We start from the raw sequence: 24,393 nt of genomic DNA on the forward strand, positions 1-24,393 counted from the left end.
TGTGCTCTCTTGTTCCCTGTGCTGGCTCTCTGGTTCCCTGTGCTCTTTGGTTCCACGTGCTCTCTTGTTCTCTGTGCTCCATGTTCTCCTCTGGTTCCCTGTTATGCAGAGGTGGAAGTGTTTGTAGTCCTGGCCTATAGTGACAACGCTCATCACAGAAATATTATGGTGAGCGTTGTCACCCTGGGACAGGAAGCGTGTTATTGGCTGGATCGCCAAGTAAAAAAGAAAAGGAATGCATCCACCACATCTAGGGGCTAATAAGCTGTAATATGTTACATTTTGTTCTTGGATTTAGATAAGCTTTAATAATCTCTATCTTTGCTATTTCTTCCTAATCTTGCTCTGCAGGTCCTGTGTTTGTGGAATTTCCTATTGATATTTTGTATCCGTACCATTTGATCCAGAAAGAATTGGGACCCAAAGGTGCCCCTAAAGGAATTGTTGGGAAAATTATTAGTTGGTAAGTTTATTATTCCTAAGCCCAAAGAACAGTACTAGGGAATGTGGGCGAGGAGGAATGTGTACCGAGTCTTAGTTCCTCCAATCTGCAACCCCATTCATCTCTGGATCCCTGCGGTCAGCCCATCTGCTCACTGTAAGGCTCCATTCACATTAGCGCGTCTCCAAAGTCGCACGATTTCCAGTGCTCTGTCATTTTTATTTTTCACTAGTAATGGCAGCGATCAGCGATTTTTAGCGGGACTGCGACATTGCGGCGGACAGATCGGACCCCTAACTGACACTCTTGGGGGGACCAGTGACATTACTACAGTAATCAGTGCTAAAAATATGCACCGTTACTGTACTAATGACACTGGCAGGAAGGGGTTAACACCAGGGGTGATCAAATGATCAAAGGGTTAAATTTATGCCTAGTGGGTGTTTTCTAACTGTGAGGGGGATGAACTTATGGAATTAACACAGAGAGTTGTGTTAATTCCTGAATAGGAGGAACGCACATTGATTGCTGACGGAACAACGGTCTGCCTTGTTTATAATGGCAGACCGCCGTTGTGTCTTCCCGGGGAGAGATCGTGAGTGCCCGGCCCCGCAGATCAGCTTCCCCTCTTGCATATTGGCACGCGCGGCCCCACGCATGCTCCCGAGGAGCAACGTACAGGTACGGCGATTCACGCAGCTGAGCCAGCCTGCCGCAGTATATCTGCGCCAGGCGGTCGGCAAGTGGTTAATAAGTCGCTGTAACCTGTCATGCGATTTTTTTTAACTGTCAAATCGCATGGCAAATTGCACGGTCTGAACCAGGGCTGAGTGACGCTGGGTCTATCTGGTTGGCGTGTATTACTGTCCTTTGCTCAGCTTCACTGCTCTGTGGACAGCTGTGTTCTATAAGCCTACTGATGTGACTATAATTATCATATTGTCCTTCGTTTTAGGTACTTGAAGAACCACCTGAATAATTTATTTGCGGGAGCCTGGGAGCCACGAGACACCTCGCCTCTACCTGTCTGCATCCCCCACGCCACCCCGGATCAGGTCTGCTGATAAGATTACAATTTTTCTCCTGTAAATCCTTACCAGGGAGATATGAAAGTCACCATTGCTGATCTTTCCTTCTGAAAAAACACTCTTTAAGGCAACCATACTGAATTAGTGGCTTCAGTACTTTGCGTCGTGACTTAAAGTGATACTAAACAGAGCAGTGTTTAATTGCCGTAATTCATTCATGTAAATGGTATCTATCCTGCCACCGTTATTTTTTTATTCCTCCTAGTACCATATTCCTGCAGCGCTGTTTTTGGCATCTGCAGGGAAAGATCCGTGGGAGGGGCTTCCATTACTCTGCAGTGTGAGTCTGTGTTTGCACAGCCTCGAATGGTTCTGTGTGTAAACGCCCACATGTGTAACTCTAAAGTCATGTGGGCTGCATAGATAAGAAAAAGGTGGAAATTAAGAGCTTAGAAGGGAACTGAAGCTGGAGCATGCTCAGTAGATGACAACATCTAGTGTACACCATTTCGGGCTGCAATGGGGACACAGAGATGATGGGAGGGACAGCCGAAGGCAGGATCAACTAGGTTAATTTCACTCTATACTCACAATGACACTAAAGCCTTTGTTTTATATAAACACTCTGTTTCAGGAGTGCTCTACACACAGTGCGCAGGGTTCCGGAGCGCTCTACACATAGAGTGCAGGGTTCAGGAGTGCGCTGCGTACAAAGTTCAGGGGTGTGCTATGTACAGAGTGCAGGGGTGCGCTATGCACAGTGTGCAACACCAACCCCCTCCTGCATCTTCTCCTACTTTGCCTGGTTCTATTACCTCCCTTCGTAGGCAGCTTTGCCTCACCTTGTAGGGAGCGGAAGCGGAGGGTGAAAGTTGGAAGTGGCAGAATGGAGTTCTGCCACATTTTGGCTGAAAAACTGGGTGCGAGGGCCACATGACAAGGCCTGGAAGGCTGCATTCAGCCCATGGACCTTGTGTTTTACATTTGTGATGTTGAGGGTGCTGAGCAGTGAGGTCAGATATGGTGCCTCTCCACCCGCTCACTGCTGTCCCAAGCCCCTTTCTATCCTCCGGCACAGGTTTCCTGTAAAGGATGACACCAGCCAGTATTGCAAAGCCACCTATTTCTATGCTATTTCTTTCTGTTTGCAGATCCAGCAATGTGTGGAGTTGGTGAGTCGAGCCAAGAAGCCTGTATTCATCCTGGGCAGTCAGGTGACCCTTCCTCCCATTCCTGTGGACAAGCTCAGGTAAGGGGTACTTGGCCTGATCTATCAGGGAGGCCGAGGGGAGGCATTTATTGGGTAGTCAACATAAATAGTCCAATTCCCAGCATGACATTGTTCTTTATTTTTTCAGACAGGCTCTGGAATCCCTGGGAATTCCATGTTTCCTGGGAGGAATGGCCAGAGGCATGCTGGGAAGGAATAGCCCTATCCATATCCGACAGAATCGCAGGGAAGCTCTCAAGGAAGCCGACGTCGTTATACTGGCAGGTGGGATTGATTAGAGCTAATAATCTTAACCTTTTCGCTGCCAGAGCCGATATTGCAGTTTTTGCACACGTTTCAAAACTCATTTTAGGCCTGAAGATTACATAAAACCCCTAAACAATAAATATTTTCTAAAGAAAAGAATATTCCGCGCTATGGACCAAATGGTTTGTGAATCTAGATCTGGGTAGATGTTTTTAAGTGATAACTACAATATTATAAATACCAAACGTGATGTTCTTTGAATAAACTAAAAGTGAGCTGCAGCCCCCAAAAAAGGGCCGCTATACAAGTGGAGTATTAAGGGAATTGGGTATGGCGCTGCTCCACATAGTTAGTGCTATAGGTGCAAATGGAATAGATAGAAGCAGTGATTCCAATTAAAGGCAAAACAACCCCGTTGCCAGGGCCGGGACAAGGGGTGGGAAGGAGGGGCGGCTGCCCTGGGCACAATGATTTATTTCAGGGATGTGGGCGCCCTGACCCTAATCCAGGGGAAGGAGGGGGCGCAGTTCGGCATATTTGCCCTGGGCGCTGGATGACCTTGTCCCAGCACTGACTGTTGCAAGGGGGTAGTCATCTGGTGAGTGCATACCTAGCGGGGGACACGAGAGGACCTGAGGCTCACTGCATGCTTGGATTATATTGTACTGGGGTAGCACCAATTCACGGATTTATTGAAGTTCCTTTTTTTTTTTTTTTCTTAATGCTTGCCTAGACCAGGAGCTGACAGAATAGGCACACATCAAGAGTACCTGTCATAAGTATCATTGTCCATGTAGGAAAGAATACTGTTTGCAAGTTCTTTATCTCCTTCCCAAAATCTCTTAACAAAATAACGTTCTTATTAATGTTTGTGTTCCTCTTCCAGGCACTGTGTGTGATTTTCGGCTTTCCTATGGCCGGGTCCTGAACAGACGCAGTAAAATTATCGCAGTGAATAGGGACAAGTCTCAGCTTTTGAAGAACTCGGATATGTTTTGGAAGCCAGCTGTTGCCATTCAGGGTAATTTCTTTGTCTCACAAGCTGTTGATTGCCGCAGAGCTATGAGGAACCTGGCATCCCGATAAACGTCACTAAGGTTGGATACACACTATACAACTTTTGTTATTTGATTTCCTTTAGATTTACCTTCAACTATATAGTGCAAGGGCCTGCCTGTTTGCATACCAATTGAAAGTGTTTGGGTCTGACCTCATATAACCGTATATATACTCGAGTATAAGCCGACCCGAATAAAAGCCGAGGCACCTAAGTTTACCACAAAAAAGTGGGAAAACTTATTGACTCGATTAAGCCTAGGGTGGGAAATGCATCAGCCACTGGACCACCATGAGACACAAAACAGGGGCTGGGGGCATGGTACAGGAGATGGTTCAGGCATGGTACAGGAGATGAAGGGCTATGGGCATGGTACAGGAGATGGTTCAGGCATGGTACAGGAGATGGTTCAGGCATGGTACAGGAGATGCAGGGCTGTGGGCATGGTGCAGGAGATGGTTCGGGCATGGTACAGGAGATGGTTCAGGCATGGTACAGGAGATGAAGGGCTGTGGGCATGGTGCAGGAGATGGTTCGGGCATGGTACAGGAGATGGTTCAGGCATGGTACAGGAGATGAAGGGCTGTGGGCATGGTGCAGGAGATGGTTCGGGCATGGCGCAGGAGATGGTTCGGGCATGGCACAGGAGATGGTTCTGGCATGGCACAGGAGATGGTTCTGGCATGGCACAGGAGATGGTTCTGGCATGGCACAGGAGATGGTTCTGGCATGGCACAGGAGATGGTTCTGGCATGGCACAGGAGATGGTTCGGGCATGGCACAGGAGATGGTTCGGGCATGGCACAGGAGATGGTTTGGGCATGGCACAGGAGATGGTTTGGGCATGGCACAGGAGATGGTTTGGGCATGGCACAGGTGATGGTAAGGGTATGGTACAGGCATGGCACAGGAGATGCAGTGCTGCGGGCATGGCACAGGAGATGGTTTGGGCATGGCACAGGAGATGGTTTGGGCATGGCACAGGAGATGGTTTGGGCATGGCACAGGAGATGGTTTGGGCATGGCACAGGTGATGGTAAGGGTATGGTACAGGCATGGCACAGGAGATGCAGTGCTGCGGGCATGGCACAGGAGATGGTTTGGGCATGGCACAGGAGATTGTTTGGGCATGGCACAGGTGATGGTAAGGGTATGGTACAGGCATGGCACAGGAGATGCAGTGCTGCGGGCATGGCACAGGAGATGGTTTGGGCATGGCACAGGTGATGGTAAGGGTATGGTACAGGCATGGCACAGGAGATGGTACAGGCATGGCACAGGAGATGCAGTGTTGCGGGCATGGTACAGGAGAATGTCCTGTACCATACCGCAGCATTTCATGAGGAAAGGGACACTTACCTGTTGACGAGGCGCCTTACATTTAAAAATGGCCCCAACATGTCACTGCGCATGTGCCGCGGATGCTCGGGAAACCCGTACACGTTCGGCTATTCCTGGGCAGGCGGTGCATGTGTGGTGACGTGTTGGGGCCGGACGGCACCATTTTTAAAAGGTAAGTGAGACCATGATTCGAGTATAAGCTGAGGGGGGATTTTTCAGCATAAAAAAACATGCTGAAAAAGTTGACTTATACTCGAGTATATACGGTAGATGGTTTTGGTAATTCTAAAGTAAAAAATCTACAGAAAGTTGTATAGTGTGTATCCAGCTTAACATACAGAATGGATTTCAGTCCGTTTTTACCCTTCAGAACATTGTTGAGTCTTTAAGCCTAATTCCATGCACATGTTATAAACTGATGAGAACCTCTCTCTCTCACTCTTCTCTCTTCTTATGAGCATGCTCCTAAAAGCAGCATTAACCCCAAAAATAATATATTGCAGCCTTCAAATCAATAGATGTGGTAGTTGCATTTGTTTTCTTTTTTAGGCTTTTTTTTTTCTCTTCTTGTAATCCAAAGTACAGCTGAGCTCAGACTGGGAGCAGCACAAATAGAAAATCAGGATTGATCTTGGTGTCCGTGTGCTAACAAGAAACATGCTGATAGGAGGAAAGAGCAGAGTGATGAGATCATCAGTGTGCTGCTTCGGCTTTTACTGTCCAGCGACAGACTGGCAGAGGGGCAAGGCCTGTAAATGTAACTTAACTGCAACAGAGAAATATCAGCTGTGTGCGATATTTATTTTGTCTGTGTATTTAGCGGTTTGCCTGGAGTTTAGCAGTAAGACTGACCTATAGTCACATTATAAATATAAAAGGCACACTCAAAACAAGATTGAAAGTTAAAGGCTAAGCTCACCTTTAAGGGAAACATAATAAATGCACATTTCTTTGCAGAAAATGTTAATTTATTATTTTTCCCCATAGGAGCCTGCAAAGCATTGCACCCATGATCAGTGGATGGTGGGTGCAATGCCAGTCCCCTGCAGACCAGTCCTCTAGCTTTCTGCCCATCCCTCTGTACAGGCTTGCTGTTATAGTTACATAGTAGTTGAGGTTGAATAAAGACAATAGCCCATCCAGTTCAACCTTTGTTGGTGTGTGTGGACGTATTCATTTCCCATACCCCTGAATGTTCTGATCCTTGAGATGTACGTCCAAGAGTCTTTTAAAAGTAGCCATACTCCCCGCAGTAACTACCGCTTGTGGCAGAGAATTCCACAATCTTGTAGCCCTAACAGTAAAGAACCCCCTGCCTGAGGTTAAATCTCTTCTCCTCTAATCGCATTGTATGGCCTCGAGTCCTCATACATTGCGACTGAATAGTTTTTTTTCTATGTTGAGATCACCATTGAGGTATTTCTAAATTGCTATCATGTCCCCTCTCAGGCGTCTCCTCTCCAGGGAGAATAAATCGAGCGCTTGTAAGCACTCTTCATAATTAAGGTCCTCCAATCCCCTAAGAAAGCTGGAGGACTTGTAAATTTTACTACAAGTGAGCTAATCAGAGTTCGCCTGCCAAGGTGGCAGATGGGACTTGTAGTTTGTTGAAAAATGTAATGTGTGAAATGAGCTCTACATACCATTGCCAAAACAAAGAATAATGGTCTGTCCACCCCATGGGACAACACCCAGGGTAAGGCAAAACCCGAAGAATGGGACCTTAAGGTGTGCCAGACTGGGGGGATACAATGATATATAGTCATATATTACAAAAACACAATTTTTTTATTACATAGTTTCAAATATTTTATTAAAAGCCCAATATACATCCAAGCACGTTATACGCCACATCCTTGCATATTTTATCAATAACAGCCAATCAACATCTCCCATAAGCGTGCCGGATTGATGCGTTTCACAAGAATTGCTTCCTCAGGATCCAGGCTCGCACACAGAGAATTAATGTGGCTAGAGCAAAGAAATAATAAAGTAAACATCATATACAAAAAATTATACTGTGCGTTATATGTATATATATTATTTATTTTTATTTTGTTTTACATCAAAACATTTTTATACTTTTGCAAGGAGAGTGGTGCAGGGGAAAAAAAGCAAGTCTTCTGAAATGCGTCAATCCTAGTCTGGCACACCTTACAGTCCCATTTTTGGGGTTTTCTGTCTTATCCTGGGCGTTGTCCCATGTGGTGGACGGACCCCTGTTTTCTTTGTTTTGGCGGGACTTGTCGTTTGTTTGTTCACGGATCCCTATGAATGAGTGACGTGGCTGTGTACGCTGATTTAAAATGTGACAGCAGCTGCAGGGGAGAAGATCCCCTGCCCGCTGTCATAGTGAGGGATGGAGGGTGCTCTGGGGGTTGGGGGGGGGGGGAGTGTAACATGTTAGGCCCCTTTCACACAGGCGGACTGTTCAGATCCGCCTGTCCATTTTTTTTTGGTGGATCTGAACGGATGCCCCATGCATCTTTATGGGGCATCGGATGTCAGCGGAGACATGTCCACTGATATCCGATCCGTTTAATCTGGACGGATGGAAACCCTATTTCGGATCGGATGGGTATCGGATAAGAACAGACAGACGGTCCATTCTCATCCGATTCCCCCATAGAGAACAGTGGGGACCTGACAGCTCTGTCTCCGCACACAGCATGGAGACAGAGCTACCATCCGCCTGCTCAGCGGGGGATCGATGGATCGATCACCCGCTGAGAAAAACGGAGTCTGCCGACGGACTCTACAGTGTGAAAGGGGCCTTACACCTTAGATACAGGCGTAGCATGTTCTGAAAGGTGAACTTGGTGTTTTCCACACGTTGAAGATGTGTATCCGTCCCCCCATGGCCTGCTGTGATTTCCCTTAGTTACCTATTTTGTTTATTTCCTCAGTTGTAATCTTGACCCTTCAAAAAAAACTTTCTACATTATGGTCTTATTTATTTCCAGGAGACGCAGGTTCTTTCATCGTCAATCTCACCGAAGGACTGAAAGGATACACATGTCCCAAGGACTGGCCGGAGGGCCTGAAGTCAGGAGATGATACCAAAGAGAAAGCCAACCAGTAATGTATCCATATTTGACATTTGGCCTGCTTTAATTAAGTTTCCAATGCTCAGAATATCTCAGTGGACCAGCTATTCTAGTGTTCTGCTGTCTTTCTATACATCATCTTTCAGCGGGTTTTTGCAGGCTGTCACTTTTCCTAATTTACACTACATGGGCAAACTTTTTTTTTTTGGGAACCTGACCATCACACCTTTTTATCAGCTTGCTGAACATCCCATTCCAGAGTAGAAAAGATCAATTACCTACACTGACTTTATATGCTGATATTAAAGCTTCCATTTTTTAAAATTAAAATAATAAACATGTGATTTTGCACAGAGCAGCCCGGTGTTCCGTGAAAATTCTCTACCCTCGTCACTTCCGGTGCACCTACGTCATGGAACAGCTGAGCAGCTTACCACTGCGCATGCTCACAGCTCCGGAGGATAGGGAATTTTCACGGGGTAGGGTTTTTTAACGTTACACCGCATCAGCTGTTGCCGCAGGTACATGAAATCATCTCCGCTCCTACCCCTGTGACTTCCCTGATCTCGGCTACTAAATGTAAAAGCGGCCGCGGGTCTATCAAAATATAAATCATGGAGCCGAGATCTCTGTGATTTACATTTTCATACACCTGCCGCTTTTACATTTTAGTAGCCGAGATCAAGGAAGTCACAGGGGTAGGAGCGGAGATGATTTCATGTACCTGCGGCAACAGCTTATGCGGTGTAACATTAATAAACCCTACCCCGTGAAAATTCCCTACTCTCCGGAGCTCTGAGCATGCGCACTGGTAAGCTGCTCAGCTGTTCAATGACGTAGGTGCTACCCTCCGGAGCTGTGAGCATGCGTAGTGGGAAGCTGCTCAGCTGTTTAATGACGTATGTGAAGAGGAAGTGACGAGGGTAGGGAATTTTCACGGGGTAGGGTTTTTATAACGTTACACCGGATTTCCTTCTTCTCGCATCCTCTTTAAGGCTTTGGGAGGTTTTTGGGATTTCTTGTTCTCCATTGGATCTTGGTTGAAGGAAGAAGGAGTATATATACGTATGTTGTTTTTGTTTCTATTCCTCCTATATGCAATGGTGAAATTATCCTGTTGTCTAGTTGACCTAGTCACCCAAGCCCGGGCAGATGACCACATCCTTATCGCTGAGACAAGACACCCCAAAACCCTACTCTGGCGCTACTGGCTCTTCCCCAACGCACTCCAAACCCCCCCACGGAGTGCCCCCATAGAAAGCCGTTTCTATGGGGCACTAGTGCACGCTCGCTCCCAAGCTGCCCTGTCTGTATGTATTGACACAGACAGCGGGCTTGGCCCCACCCCCGCTCCCCTTTCATTGGGAATGATAGACAGCAGCTGGAGCCATTGGCGCAATCTCTACCCAGGGAGAGTGGTCGTTTCGAGTCTTCGAGAGAGCCGCTGCTCTCATGCACAGCGATAGATCGAGATCAGACCTGGTTAAGTATAAGGCTCCATGTACACGGGACGCTGGAAATGGCCGTTTAGGAGCAGTTGGGCGTGTTTTTCAGAAGCCCCTGAACCCATCTACATTTTATCTTATCTGTCCATGTACACCAGGTCGTTTACAGTCATTTGCAGGCAGTTGCGTTCAGGGACTGTTTTTAGAACGCAATTATTTGCGTTCGAACGTGTGTTTCCCGGCGTTTCAAACGCACAAACGCGTCCGAACGCGTCTGAACGGGTCCGAACGCGTCTGAACGCGATGACCCGCGTTTAGCGTTCGCGTTTTTCCATTTTAAAGGGGAATAATTTTTTTGACCTCTAGGAACGCTTCTAAACGCAAACGCCCGCAAACGCTGCTAAACGCCCGCTAAAAGCGGGTACAAACGCGACCGAACGGACGTTTCAAACGTCCTAAAAATTCCAGCATTCAAAGGGACTTTTAACAACGTCCCGTGTACATGGAGCCTAAGGGGGTGGGTGAGGGGGGGATTCTTAGCAACAGAAGGTGTTTTTTTTTTTACCTTAATGCAGGGAATGCCTTAATAATTTTGAGGAGGTGTCCACATACTTTACGCATAGTAGGTGTGGTGGTCAGGTGTCCACAGACATTTGGGCATATAGTGTACCTACTTTCCTTGTATGAATGTGCTAGTTGGCTGTGAGTCATTGATCCAGAATAAGTGTGCAAAGTTTTGGCATTACAGTGTAGTAATCTTATTACACAGGTTTATATAGCGCCAACAGTTTGCCCAGCGCTTTACAAAATGAAGACATAGTACAGTTACAATACTATTTAATACAGGAGGAATTGGGGGGCCCTGCTCGTTAGTTATTGCAATCTAAGAATATAGGATATGGCAAAAGATTAGGCCAGTTGTTTAACCATCTTTTAAGTAAGCTTTGTAAAACAGACGGTTACTTTATTTCCTCAAAAAAGAGTTGCCTTTTCACCCCAGGGGAAAATCTGAAGAGAAGACAGAGAGACATTTGAATCCCTTGAAAGTTCTCCATGTGGTGGAGGAAGTGATGTCAGAGGACAGCATCATTGTCGCAGATGGAGGAGATTTTGTAGGGAGCGCTGCCTACATCCTTCGACCAAGAGGACCTTTGCGCTGGCTGGATCCAGGTAACTGCTACTTATTTCGAAGTAAATGTGAGCCCAACAATTAAAAGGTTTCTACAGGATGACCTGCTGTGGTTGCACATTACAAACAGATTCTACATAGTTACATTGTTTGTGAGGTTGAAAAAATACATCAGTCCATCCAGTTCAACCTATGATGTGTGTGCGTGTTTGCTGTTAACCGTACATTGTATACCCCTGTATGTTGTGGTCTATAAGGTGCCCATCTAATCGTTTTTTGAAACTATCAATGCTCCCTGCTGATACCACTGTTTGTGGAAGAGAATTCCACATCCTTACCGCTCTTACAGTGAAGAACCCCTTACGTATTTTAAGGTTAAACCGCCTTTCCTCTAGTGTTAGTGAGTGGCCATGTGTCTTATTGTATTCCCTTTCTCTGAATAGTTTGTTCCTTATGCTAGGGTCGCCAGTACAGTATTTGTACATTGATATCATATCCCCCCTCAATCGTCTCTTCTCCAGAGAGAATAAGTTCAATGCTTGTAGTCTTTCCTCATAGCTGATGTCCTCCATTGCCGCTAATTATTTTTGTTGCCCTTCTCTGGACTCTCTCCAGTTCCAGCACATCCTTCCTGAGGACCGGTGCCCAGAACTGGACAGCATACTCCATATGTGGCCGGACCAGAGTCTTGTAGAGAGGGAGAATAATCTCTTTTTCTCTTATGTCCTCCGACAGTCGCCGCCTCTTCATATTCGTCACATATGGGGTATTAGACTTTGCTCCGAAGGAGTAGCTAGGCAACAGAATATGTTAACATTAAAGCTTTTAACATATCCCACCCTCAAGGGGTGGTCCCCTCATTCAATACCCTCCTACTTCCTGCAACCATATCTCAGTTTCAATGTCTAGCTTGTCAGGAGTGGCTGGCTCTCTCTGTGCTGGGGCTTTGTGCCCCAGACTCTTTCTTCTTTTTTGATTTTTGTTTGAGTTTTCTCTCTACCTTTTACTTAGCTGTTCTTTTTGTCAGCATTAGTTAGTTCTTCTGATGAAGAGGATCATGCGGGCTGGGTCTCGGGCTGATCTCCCTAGTCGCAGGTCGTGGGTCAGTGGCTTCCCAGCCTGCCATTGAGCGTTCAGCCAGGTAACGCTCCTGGCACAGTGAACGACCCATCCCTGTTCGGTGCAGGGATGATTGGTGAGGTGGCTACCTCACTGGACGCTGTGCGGTTTCTTAACCCCCATTCTGTGCGTCTTGTATGCGACTCTCCCTGCCTCATGTGCAGCGGCTTGTTCGCCTGTGCGGGTCCCCCACGCCATTGTGAGGTAAGTGTATCTATGTGGGGACCTGTCTGTCTGGGGGGTGTCAGTCTGGGACTGTGTAACCTGCCTCTGTTCACACTGTTTGTCTCCCTATCACTCGGCTGCATGCTGTGGGCTGCAAGGGGGGGGGGAGCTGTGTGACACTATGTGTGTCAGCCTTGTCAGTGTGAGAAGCTGTGTGCTGTGGGGCATGTTTTTGGGCATGTTTGGGCACTATACAGCGATCGCTGCGGCGATCTGACATGTTTTTTTATAATGACATGTGTGCATTACTGTACTGTGGAGCGGCGGTTTCGGCGCCAAACGGCGCAATTTTGCCTGCACTCGCTCCGGCCGCATGTTCTACATGCATGGCGGCCATTTTCTTGTAGCCTCCCATAGGCTTTCATAGAGCGCCCTGGCAGCATCACTTCCTCTTCTCCAGGAACACCGATCGAGGCAGCAGCAGCGGCGAGGGTCTCCTCAGGTTATATCCTTCCTATCCATTGCCTGTGTCAGTTTTATTGTCCCTGTGGGGGTCTCATTGTGCTTGTGTGTGGTGCGGTGGGCTGCGCTCGCCGCGCTTGTTAAAGGGGCAGTTAACCCTTTATTATCCGGCATTTGTAATAGGGGCAATGGATTCTCAGGAGGGCAAATTTCCTACCGCCTTGGTGGAAAGCCAGGGGACCGCTGTTTCCCCCCCAGGGGGGGATTTAGCCACTATTGTGGCTGGCCTTGCTGCTCAGGTGCAGATGCTGGTGGCTGCTCAATCTACTAAAAGACCCAGAGTTTCTCTTTCCTCTGATTCTGAGGGTGAAGGTGATGGGGCTGTTATGGCGGGGGCCTCCTTATCGGGGTCCCGCTCCTCCCTGGATCTAGTGGGGTCCGAGGTGGAGGCTGAAGTTGAAGGGGTTGATAATTCTCCCCCTGGCTCGCCTGAAGAGCTCGCAATCATGGATGAATTGATTGTTTCCATAAAACGAACGCTGCGTTTGCAGGATGAAGTGTGTCCCCCCGCTGCCTTGGCGGCTTATGGGACGCAGAGAAAACGCAGGACGCCGCAGGTTTTTCCCTGCAATGATGATTTTCAGCGCGCTGTTAAGGAACAATGGCGCAATCTGCGCAAACCTTTTGCTGTACCAAGTAGGTTCAAGCTGCGTTATCCTTTCTCGCCTTCCACTGATGAAAGGTGGTGTGTACCACCCCCAGTGGATCACGCAATTGCGGTTTTAAACAAATCCACTGTGATTCCTGCAGAGGATTCCCCTGTGTTCCGTGATGCCACGGATAGGAGATTGGAGTCTCTTGCCCGTCATACTTATTCTGTTACGGGTTCTATGCTTAAGGCTCTGTTTGCCTCTCTCATGGCGGCCCAGGCGGTCGCAAGTTGGACGCAGATGCTTAGGCGCGTCCTGGTGGCCGATTCGGCCTCGCCGGCGACCCTGGATATGGTGGATCAAATCCACCAGGGTGTCATGTATCTGTGTGATGCGGACTTGGACCTAGTCCCGTTGGCTGCACGTGTGCACAGCGTGGCGGTGTTGTCTCGCCGTCTGGTTTGGTTGAAATGTTGGTCGGTGGACCAGTCTTCACGTAAGACCTTAGCCAATCTGCCTTATGATGGGTCTCGCCTTTTTGGGGAGTCCTTGGATGTGTTGATTAAGGGGATCACCGGAGGTAAGAGCACTCTCTTACCCCATTTCCCCATTTCCCCAAGGCTCCCCAAGGGGGCTTCTGGGAAGAAGCATGCTAATTTTCGGCCCCCTCAGGGGTCCTTTCGTGCCTTTCGGTCGCACTACAAGGGCAAACCGTTCAAAGGTCAAGGCTCTCAGAAGAAGCCCTGGTCTGGTAAACAGAAGTCCGGTCAATCCGGATCCGCAGCCCATAACAGTGCGGCCTGAAGGGGCGCCCTCACCCAGTTTTGGGGTGGGGGGACGCTTGCTCGGTTTTCTTCAACCCTGGTTGGCCCGCGTGCGGGACAGATGGGTTCAGGAGATCGTTCGATCTGGTTACAAGATCGAGTTTCTCTCTCGGCCGGAGAGCAGATTTTTTCCCTCAAATCTTCAACTGTCTCCAGAACGTTTACGGGACCTGCACCTGGCGGTGCGGGACCTGCGGGCTCAGGGAGTGGTAGTTCCGGTGCCTCATCGGGACAGATTTCGGGGGTTTTATTCCAATCTGTTCACCGTGCCCAGAAAGGAGGGCAAGGTTCGTCCAATTCTGGACCTGAAGGCTCTGAACCGCTCTGTGCGGGTTCACAAGTTCCGCATGGAATCCCTGCGGTCGGTGGTGGCTGCCCTGGTTCCGGGGGAATTCATGGCCTCCATCGATTTGAAGGATGCGTATCTTCACATCCCCATTTTCGAGGGTCACCAGAGGTACCTTCGATTTGCCATTGCGGAGGATCACTACCAGTTCGTGGCGTTACCCTTTGGTCTCGCCTCGGCTCCGCGGGTCTTCACCAAGGTGCTTGCACCGGTTCTGGCATTATTGAGGGCCCAGGGCATTTCTGTCCTGGGGTATCTGGACGACATTCTGGTTCGGTCTGCGACCAGCCAGGGTCTGGAGACCTGTCTGTCACGATGCAAACTCTGCAGGAGTTTGGTTGGACGATAAATTTTCCAAAGTCGACACTGAGTCCGTCGGTTCGTCTTCCCTACCTGGGAATGATTCTGGACTCGGTGCAGGCGAAGGTCTTCCTGCCGGAAGACAAACTCAGAACTCTTCAGGAGGAAGTCAGGTCCCTCAGGGACGTTCCGCACTCGTCTCTGCGGACGTGCATGAGATGTCTGGGATTGATGGTCTCGGCCTTCGAGGCGATTCCCTTCGCCCAGTTTCACACGCGGGGTCTCCAAGCGGAGATCCTGTCCATGTGGGACGGGCGACCTCAATCTCTGGATCTTCAAATCTCGTTGAGTCATCGCACCAGAAGAGACCTTCTGTGGTGGCTCCAGTCCCCGATGGTGTCCGGGGGCAAGTCGTTTCGTCCTATCTCGTGGACGGTGATCACCACGGATGCCAGTCTGTCGGGCTGGGGTGGTGTTCTGGGTGTTCTGTCCGCCCAGGGAACTTGGTCGGAGGGGGAGTCTTCCCTTCCGATCAACATTCTGGAATTGCGTGCGATAAATCTCTGTCTTCATCGCTGGACGGACCGGCTGCAGGGCTGCCCGGTTCGGGTGCAGACGGACAATGCCACGGCGGTGGCCTACATCAACCACCAAGGGGGCACCAGGAGTGCCCGAGCGGCTCGAGAAGTGGCCGACATTCTGTCTTGGGCCGAGACTCATGTCCCGGCGATAACGGCGGTTCACATTCCGGGGGTGGAGAACTGGCAGGCGGACTATCTGAGTCGCCAGACCCTGGATCAGGGGGAATGGTCTCTCCACCCGGCTGTCTTTCAGTTGTTGTGCGCGAAGTGGGGTCTTCCAGATGTGGACCTGTTCGCGTCTCGTCTCAACAACAAGGTTCGTGGCAAGGACGCGCGACCCTCGGGCAGACGCGTCGGACGCGTTAGTGGCCCCGTGGCATCAGTACAAGCTGATGTACGCGTTTCCACCGATTCAGTTGCTGTCCAGGTTCCTTCGCAGGTTACACTCGGAACGCAGCACGGTGATTCTTGTGGCACCGGACTGGCCTCGCCGGTCCTGGTACGCAGACCTCGTGAATCTGGCGGTCGACGCCCCGTGGCGTCTGCCTCTTCAAGACGATCTCCTGTCTCAAGGACCGATATACCATCCTGCTTTACAGTCGCTGGCTTTGACGGCCTGGCTGTTGAGACCGAGGTCCTGAAGGAGAAGGGTCTCTCCCCAGAGGTCGTTCATACTTTGATCAACGCGAGGAAGTCTTCCTCAGGGAAGGTTTATTACCGTACTTGGAAGGCCTATTTTGCCTGGTGTGAGTCCAAGGGGTTTTCACCCCGCACGTACTCGGTTTCCCGAGTGCTGTCCTTCCTTCAAACGGGTGTCGATCAGCGCTTGGCGCTGGCTACGATAAAGGGTCAGGTGTCTGCGCTGGCCGTTCTGTTTCAACGTCCCGTGGCTTCCAACTCCTTGGTTGGCACTTTTGTTCAGGGAGTGCGGCATCTGGTTCCTCCTAGGAGGGATCCTCTGCCCCCTTGGGACTTGAATCTCGTTCTATCTGTGTTACAACGTGCTCCTTTTGAACAGATCAGGGAGATCTCGTTGTCTATGTTGTCCAAAAAGGTCGCCTTTTTGGTTGCGATCACTTCGGGTCGCAGAGTGTCGGAGCTGGCGGCTTTGTCCTGCAAGTCTCCGTATCTGGTTGTTCATTTGGATAAGGTGGTCTTACGACCTAATCCTTCTTTTCTTCCGAAGCGAGTTTCGGAATTCCATCTTAATGAGGATATTGTCTTGCCTTCGCTGTGCGCGAAGCCTAAACATCCAAAGGAGGTGAGATTACATTCTTTGGATGTTGTTCGGGCGATAAGGGTTTACCTTAAATCGACTGAGTCTTTTCGAAAGACGGACTCCTTGTTTGTTCTTCCAGAGGGTCCTCGGAAGGGCATGGCGGCGTCGGCCTCTACCATCGCCAAATGGATCAGGCAGACCATTGAACAGGCCTATGCCTTGCAGGGGAAGTTTCCCCCTGTGCCTGTGAAGGCGCACTCCACTAGATCTCTGAGTACGTCTTGGGCCTGTCGTCATGGGGCTTCTGTAGCCCAGGTGTGTAAGGCGGCGACTTGGTCGACCGTGCACACTTTCACTAAATTCTACAAAGTAGATGTTCAGGCATCGGCGGATGCTTCCTTTGGCCGCAAGGTTCTTAGTGCGGCAATTCCCTAGGGTCCCTTGTTGGGGACCTCTGGCTGTTGGGATAAGTTTTTTTTATCCCCTGGTTATTTGTCTTTTCCTGGGTTGTTGCTCCTGTTGAGCAATTATTTTTCCTGTAGCCCAGCTGGTTTCCTTCCTTTGGTAAGGTTCCTTTCTTTGATGCGGAGACTGCGTTGCCTTTCGGCGCGGATGCGTTTCCCACCCCTCATGTTTGCACTGCTTTGGGACGTCCCCATATGTGACGAATATGAAGAGGCGGCGACTGTCGGAGGATGTAAGAGAAAACGGAATTTTTGTAAAATCTTACCTGTAAAATTCCTTTCTCTGAGTCCTCCGACAGTCGCCGCCCCCGCCCCTCTTTTGGGGTTTGGTTGTATACTCTACTGCTATTCCACTGAAACTGAGATATGGTTGCAGGAAGTAGGAGGGTATTGACTGAGGGGACCACCCCTTGAGGGTGGGATATGTTAAAAGCTTTAATGTTAACATATTCTGTTGCCTAGCTACTCCTTCGGAGCAAAGTCTAATACCCCATATGTGACGAATATGAAGAGGCGGCGACTGTCGGAGGACTCAGAGAAAGGAATTTTACAGGTAAGATTTTACAAAAATTCCGTTATTTCTGGAGTGAATCCCCTTTTTTATACATCCCAGTATTCTGCTGGCTTTGCTTGCAGCAGCTTGGCATTGCATGCCACTGCCAAGCCCGTTGTCCACCAGTACCATGCCCTTCATGTTTTTAATACAGTTCTAAACGAATGAGTGAATTAATGTAACGGGTTATCATCAGCATTAAAACACTAACTTGTGACACTTAAAGGATAAGTTCACCTTTAGGAAATTTTTGGACGGTGGAACATGTTCAAGCTCCTGCAGCCTCTCCCCGATTCCCCCTTCCAATTGTGACAGGGGGCGGGGGATTTTCTCCCTGCACCCTGTGTCACGAGTTTAAAAAAAATAACCTGCAGCCATGCGGGGCTCCGCCTACATGGCTACGTCATTAATTCACAGAGTTCTGGGAATGATTGAACTACAAATACCAACAGCCTTTGCCGCTGCCGGCTTGAAGTTCTCAATGGACATGACTTGATAAGGCTCTATGTAGCGAAACGCATTGTCATGGTGACCCCCCATCACAAGTCCTCTCTGTCCCCTTTCATGTTCCTGCAAGCCAAGACAGCTTTCAGTCAGTGACGTCATTCAAGGCTCCCGTTCCTGGCTTTTAACATCATACGCTGCCGACTTCCCTTCCTTGCCTCCCCGCACACAGTGCCTCCAGTGGCTGACTGCAGTTCCCCTCCACATCCCCTTCACATCATTGCCAGGACCATCGGCACAGTGCCTCAAGTGCCTGACTGCGGTTCTCTTCACATCATTGCCGGGACATTCGGCTCGCACTAGTGACGTCATCTCTAGGCTGCACCTCTCGGCTTTACCATCCACCGCCATTGGTTTTCTCCACTGCTTCCTCGTCCAAGCCGGGCACATCGTGGGTCTGGAGGTGGACCGTGGCTCTCCTGTTACCCACGGTTCGGTCCATCGGCTCACAGCCCCTGGGCACAGCACATCAGGAGCGGCTAACCATTCTCTCCAGCCCCTCGAGCACAACAACTTGCTCCCTGACAGCTGCAGGATTGACTCCAACTTGGCTCCATCCATTGGCCTGGACACCCGGCCTCCTTTTCAGGGTTAGTAAAGCAGGCAGTACATGGCATTGTACCTATAGTTTTATTTTACTCATCCCCAATTTTTCCCTTCCTCCTTATGCCAATAAACTGTAATTTTTTGGAAGTTTTGTAACAGCACCAGTGTAATTATTGACTCCATTCCTAAGCGCTTTTTTGAGTGTGTTTTTTGTGACTTTTCCCAGCATCCTTGCTCCCGAGGATGATCCTCTCTTTCAGATATGGGTATATAGTTGCCATATAAGAACTGTCGCTAAACCTCTTGGCGCCCAGTCTCTTTTTTGGGTATTTGAAGTTCTCAATGGTGAGTACTCTAATAGTTAATTGTCCCTTCCTGTCATTCCCTAACTGCCTGCCTGTATGAGGTATGGGCAGACAGCTACACAGACTAGTGATCGACCGATATCGTTTTTTTAATGCCGATACTGATATTTTGGTCATCGGATATCGGTATTAGCCGATATTTTCGGACATTAAACATTTTTTTTTTTAGGTACTCCTTGTGAAGGGATCTGGGGCTCTAAAAGACCCCAAACCCCTCCTCGGCACTGCAAAGCATTCAAAACGCCAAGTTTGGCTGTTTTGAATGCTGTCAGTTTTTTTAATTGGGTGCCGAGTACCCAGAAGTGATGTCAAGACATCACCTCCGGGTTTTTACATGGAGACCCGGGTCTTCTCTTCGGCGGCGGTGGAGGTGGGATGCCCGGTTATCCCGGTGGGATGGGAGAACCAGGTGAGCCGCGGAAGGCGGCAAGAGGGGGGGTGTCCCCTCTCGCATCTTGGAATGACAGCCGAGCGGCTTCTCAGCCCCATCGGTTGTCATTACAAGTCGGCTATGGACACCGGTACCAGGGTATTGCCTCTAGCTGCAGGCATTACCCCAGTACAGCACTTTCCCTAAATATCGGCAAATCCAAACGCTGATACAGATATATCGGGTAAAGTGCATATCAGCAACCGATATATCGGTGTTGCCGAGAATCGGTCGATCTCTAACAGACAGTCTACAGGAGACTGAGCTTGCACCCACAGTCTTTGGATCACGTTTTTTTTTTTTTTCGTTTTTTTTTTTTTAAGAAGGGTGTACTTATCCTTTAAACATGAGATTAAAGGGGTTGTAAAGTCAGAAGGATTTTTATCTTAATGCATTCTATGATATAATCTGTATTATATCATAGAATGTCATGTTATACTTGCCTGCTCTGTGAAGCAGTTTTGCACAGAGCAGCCCTGAACCTCCTCTTCACGTCCCTCACCGGTGCTTCTGGTCCCTCCTTCCTGCCGAATGCCCCTACAGCAAGCAGCTTGCAATGGGGGCACCCCTGAGCCACTGCTCTGCATGTCCATTCACACACAAAGTCATGGCTCAGCCTCGCCCCCTCTGTCTCCTCATTGGCTCACTGGCTGTGTTTGACAGCAGTGGGAGCCAACGGCCAATGAGGAAGGAGGGGCCCTGAGGCTCCCATGCACACCACTGAAGAAAGACCGGGCTCAGGTAAGTATTAGGGGGTGTGCTGGGAAGCTGCTGCACAGAAGGCATAAATGCATTAAGATAAAAAATCTTGATACTTAGGAACCATTTTAAGCCGGCCATAGACAGATCGCAATTTGACTGGTTCCAAATTCGATCCACCTATGGGCAGGCTGGTTGTATTAAAGTCGATTCATTTCTCTACAACCAGCCTGTTGGCCTTTTTTCCTGCAATCAATGCCAGCGGTTATAGCCGCCAGCAGTGATCATTGTATTCTGACAGCGGGGAAACCTCCCACTGTCAGAAAACCAGGGGGGAGGACTGGGCCAAGGGGCAGGGAGCAACTGCCCCCTGGGCAACTCTGATGCCCGATTAAAAAGGCTGTACCACTTTTCCTACAGACATGCCTAAAGTATTCCTGGTGAAGAAAAGTAAAAAGTCCCTGCTGACCTACTGAGTGTGGGATAAAGACAAGGACAGAGTGCAGGCCTCCCCCCTCTCCAGCATGGATGGTGTAAACTGTGTCTAAGCAGAGGCCGGTTCCATGTCCCACTGGAGACTCTCCTCCTCCAGCCAGCCTCGACCGAGCTGTCCCAGGTCCCCCCAACTGCCCCCTGCTGGCCAGGTCGGAAAATCCGATTCGGACGGTGGATAGAGAGTGCCTGGAATGGGAGTCAGGAGGAGGCCAGGAAGAGAGAAAGTGGGAGAGGGGCCGAGTCGCTGCACCATGGGACTCTGGTTTGTACCTGCCCCCTGGGCTGAAAGTTGCCAATCAGCCCCTGCTGAAAACAATAGCACAGCAGGAGGGATTCCCCAGTCAACACTGACTGTGCTGATGGGTGAATCAAGCAGGGTGTATTTTGATTTAAATCAACTCAAATTAAATCTTAATTTTTAAGAGCAACTGTCATCTCTGACCCACTGTTGACTCCCTGACACTCCTATAAATTATTGGGACGGCTGGTGGTGACACAACAAGGTAAGGGACGGGAACACCGCTAACAGGTGCTGCCGCTAACAGGTGTTGCCATGATGGATGTGAAATGACAGGTGCTCTGTAAATGTAAGGACTCATTCTTGCTGGTAGTGTGAAATTGTGTAATGCATCAATGCAGTGCATGTTATCTCAGCTTGCAGAGCTTGGATTCATTGATTGAGTTTACCAATAATGTAAATATTGCAGAATATACAGCCTCACACTACATAACTAAGCTCCATTTTATGCTGATTAAACTAAATAAATGATTAATGTATCTTAAATAGAAAACTATATTTAGATATATTTTTACTCCAAACGCATTTTATTAAGTGTCCGTTCACACTACCGCGGCACGACTTCGGGGGCGACCTGTGAAGTCGCGTGCACCGCGACTTCGGCGCGACTTGCACGGACTTCACATAATTGAAGTCAATGCAAGTCGCTCCGATGTCGCCCCAAAGTAGTACAGGAACTATTTTCTAAGTCGGAGCGACTTGAGTTGCTCCTATTAGAACGGTTCCCGTAGCACTGATTGGACCTAGACTTGTCAGGCGGCCAAGTCGCCTGACAAGTTGCGGTAGTGTGAATGGGCACTTAAATACATTTGATTAAAATCAAAAGAATCCTATTTAAATAAAAAAAATAAATTCGATTTTTATCCACCCTGGAATCAAGTGAGTTGCTTTCCTTCAGCCCGTGGTTGAAGATATGGAAACTGCATAATCTATGGCCAGCCTTATACTCCACATACATTGTGTCTTTAGGTGCGAACTGGCATTGCAGATCACCAGTTTGGCTCAGTATTACACCTTAGTATTCCAGCTGTCATATTGGAGGTTGTAGTTTCTGTCTTCTCTAACACACAGTAATCTGCTGCTAATATTTTACTGTGTAGTTGAGTTGATGTTTGTCTCATTTTGTTTGTAGTTAATTTACTTTTTGAGTTTTCTCACAACTGAAGTCTCAAGATGCTAAACCAGAATGGAAACTGTCCATGTGTTTGAGCATTACAGCCATAAAACACAGCACTTCTTCGAGCACTACAATGCATCTGGAAAGTATTCACAGGGCTTCACTTTTTCCACATTTTGTTATGTTACAGCCTTATTCCAAAATTGAGTAAATTCATTATTTTCACTCAAAATTCTACAAACAATTCCCCATAATTGCAACATTTTAACCACTTAAGCCCCAGGAGATTTTACCCCCTTCCTGACCAGGGGGTATTTTGTGATTCGGCACTGCATGACTTTAATGGACAATTGCGCGGTCACGCAACGCTGTACCCAAATGAAATTGACGTCCTTTTTTTTCCCACAAACAGAGCTTTATTTTGGCGGTATTTGATCACCTGTGCAATTTTTACTTTTTGCGCTATAAACAAAAAAAGAGCGACAATTTTGAAAAAAAAAATATAACTTTTTTTTTATATGAAATCCCCCCCCCCCCCCCAAAAAAAATGTAAAAATCAAAATTTTTTAGGCCAATTTGTTTTCTGCTACATATGTTTGGTAAAAAAAATTGTAATAAGTGTATTTTGATCGGTTTGCGCAAAATATGTTGCGTTTACTAACTAAGGGAAAGATTTTTGTCATTTTTATTGTTTTTTTTTTTTTTTTCAACAAATAATGGCGGCGATCTGTGATTTTTTTTTTTTTTTTGCGGGACTGCGACATTGTGGCGGACAGATCGGACCCGTGACTGACATTTTTGACACTTTCGGGGTACCAGTGACATTACTACAGTAATCAGTGCTATACATATGCACTGTTACTGTAAAAATGACACTGGCAGGGAAGGGGTTAACTTAGTGATCAAGGGGTTAAATGTGACCCTAGATGCGTGCTTCTAACTGTAAAGGGGTGTGGCTAGTGATGTAACCACAGAGACATACGATCCTACATAGCAGGATTGTATGATATCTGCAGTTACATCGGTGAGAATGACAGGCGGCTTTGCTTACATCAGCCGTCTGCCTTTCTCCCTCTCCACGGGGAGATCGCGAGTGACCGTTGGACATCGGAACTTCCGGTTACTCGCGCGGACATGTCAGGGAACGAGCGGGTGCGGGAGCGTGCCTCCGGTGGCGCGCACTCGCCCCCTAGAGGCTCGTAGGCGAGTGACGTAGTACTACATCACTTTGCCTGTACGGGGCTGACTGCCGCAGTAAAAAGTCGTGCGGCGGTCGGCAAGTGGTTAAAAATAAAAAAAGGAAAAAAATTCCATGTACAGAAGTATTCACAGCCTTTGCTCAATACTTTGTTGAAGCTCCTTTGGCACCAATTACAGCCTCTTCTTGTTGAGTATGATGCTACAAGGTTGGCACACCTATTTTTGGCCAGTTTCTTCCATTCTTCTTTGCAGGACCTCTCAAGCTCCATCAGGTTGGAAGGGGAGAGTCGGTGCACAGCCATTTTCAGATCTCTCCAGAGATGTTCAATCGGGTTCAAGTCTGGGGTCTGGCTGGGCCACTCGGTTATGATTAAGCAATTTGTAGTTTGTGAAACGTGTCAACTGTTTGTGTTACATCCGATTTATGTAAGCGATAAAGAGATATATTTTATCCTTCGTATTCTGGAGTGGGGTCAAACCTTCTTTTACACTTTGGACTTGCTCAGACCGTGGACTGGACCTGCACCTGGTTATTGAGGGGTGGTTTTCTCTCACCTGGAGCGGCGTACACCCTGTTCTTTCCTGGAATTATTTTATACACCTTTTGTACATTGGTACCGACTAGTATTCCAGTGTTTCTCCTCTCCCTCAGTTTCCCTCCCTCATTCAGTTAACATGACCCCAGTGCAGACAGAGAAAGCCAAACGAGGACATCCTCAGGTGCTCAATGTCTTCCTTATCAATTTATTAGAATCCCAACAGCTGGATCACACGGTGCCCAAGGTTGTAATGCTGCACAAATTTAAAACCTGTGTTTTTGTGAACCAAAAAAAATGCAGGGGAGATCCACCTGCCAGCATGCTGACAATTTTGGGCAATTTGAGGCACTGTTTTGCATTTTGCCACAGCACCCTTGAAGAGCCAAGAAGGCCACCCCAGTTGAAAAAGGTGCTCCAAAGACATGCTGGTAGGTTAATCGGCTTCTGCCTAAATTGGCCCCAGTATTTGTGTGCATGAATGTGAGTTAGGGACCTTAGATTGTAAGCTCTTTGAGGGCAGGGCCTGATGTGAATGTACAATATATATGTAA

General features: G+C 48.3%; 1 protein-coding gene across 2 annotated transcripts in view; it reads left to right on the forward strand.

Annotated features, from left to right (window-relative positions):
- Positions 1 to 24,393, forward strand: part of ILVBL (ilvB acetolactate synthase like) — a 64,388-nt gene that overhangs the window by 28,422 nt on the left and 11,573 nt on the right. For both annotated transcript variants that reach the window (XM_082274142.1, XM_082274143.1), the window contains exons 6-12: positions 352 to 463; positions 1,398 to 1,497; positions 2,622 to 2,719; positions 2,829 to 2,965; positions 3,834 to 3,968; positions 8,309 to 8,423; positions 10,838 to 11,007. In XM_082274142.1, coding sequence (XP_082130268.1) covers positions 352 to 463; positions 1,398 to 1,497; positions 2,622 to 2,719; positions 2,829 to 2,965; positions 3,834 to 3,968; positions 8,309 to 8,423; positions 10,838 to 11,007 — 867 coding nt within the window. The remainder of the gene's footprint in view (positions 1 to 351; positions 464 to 1,397; positions 1,498 to 2,621; positions 2,720 to 2,828; positions 2,966 to 3,833; positions 3,969 to 8,308; positions 8,424 to 10,837; positions 11,008 to 24,393) is intronic.

Source organism: Pelophylax lessonae, assembly GCF_965119305.1.
Source record: "Pelophylax lessonae genome assembly, chromosome: 12".
Classification (NCBI taxonomy): Eukaryota; Metazoa; Chordata; class Amphibia; order Anura; family Ranidae; genus Pelophylax; species Pelophylax lessonae.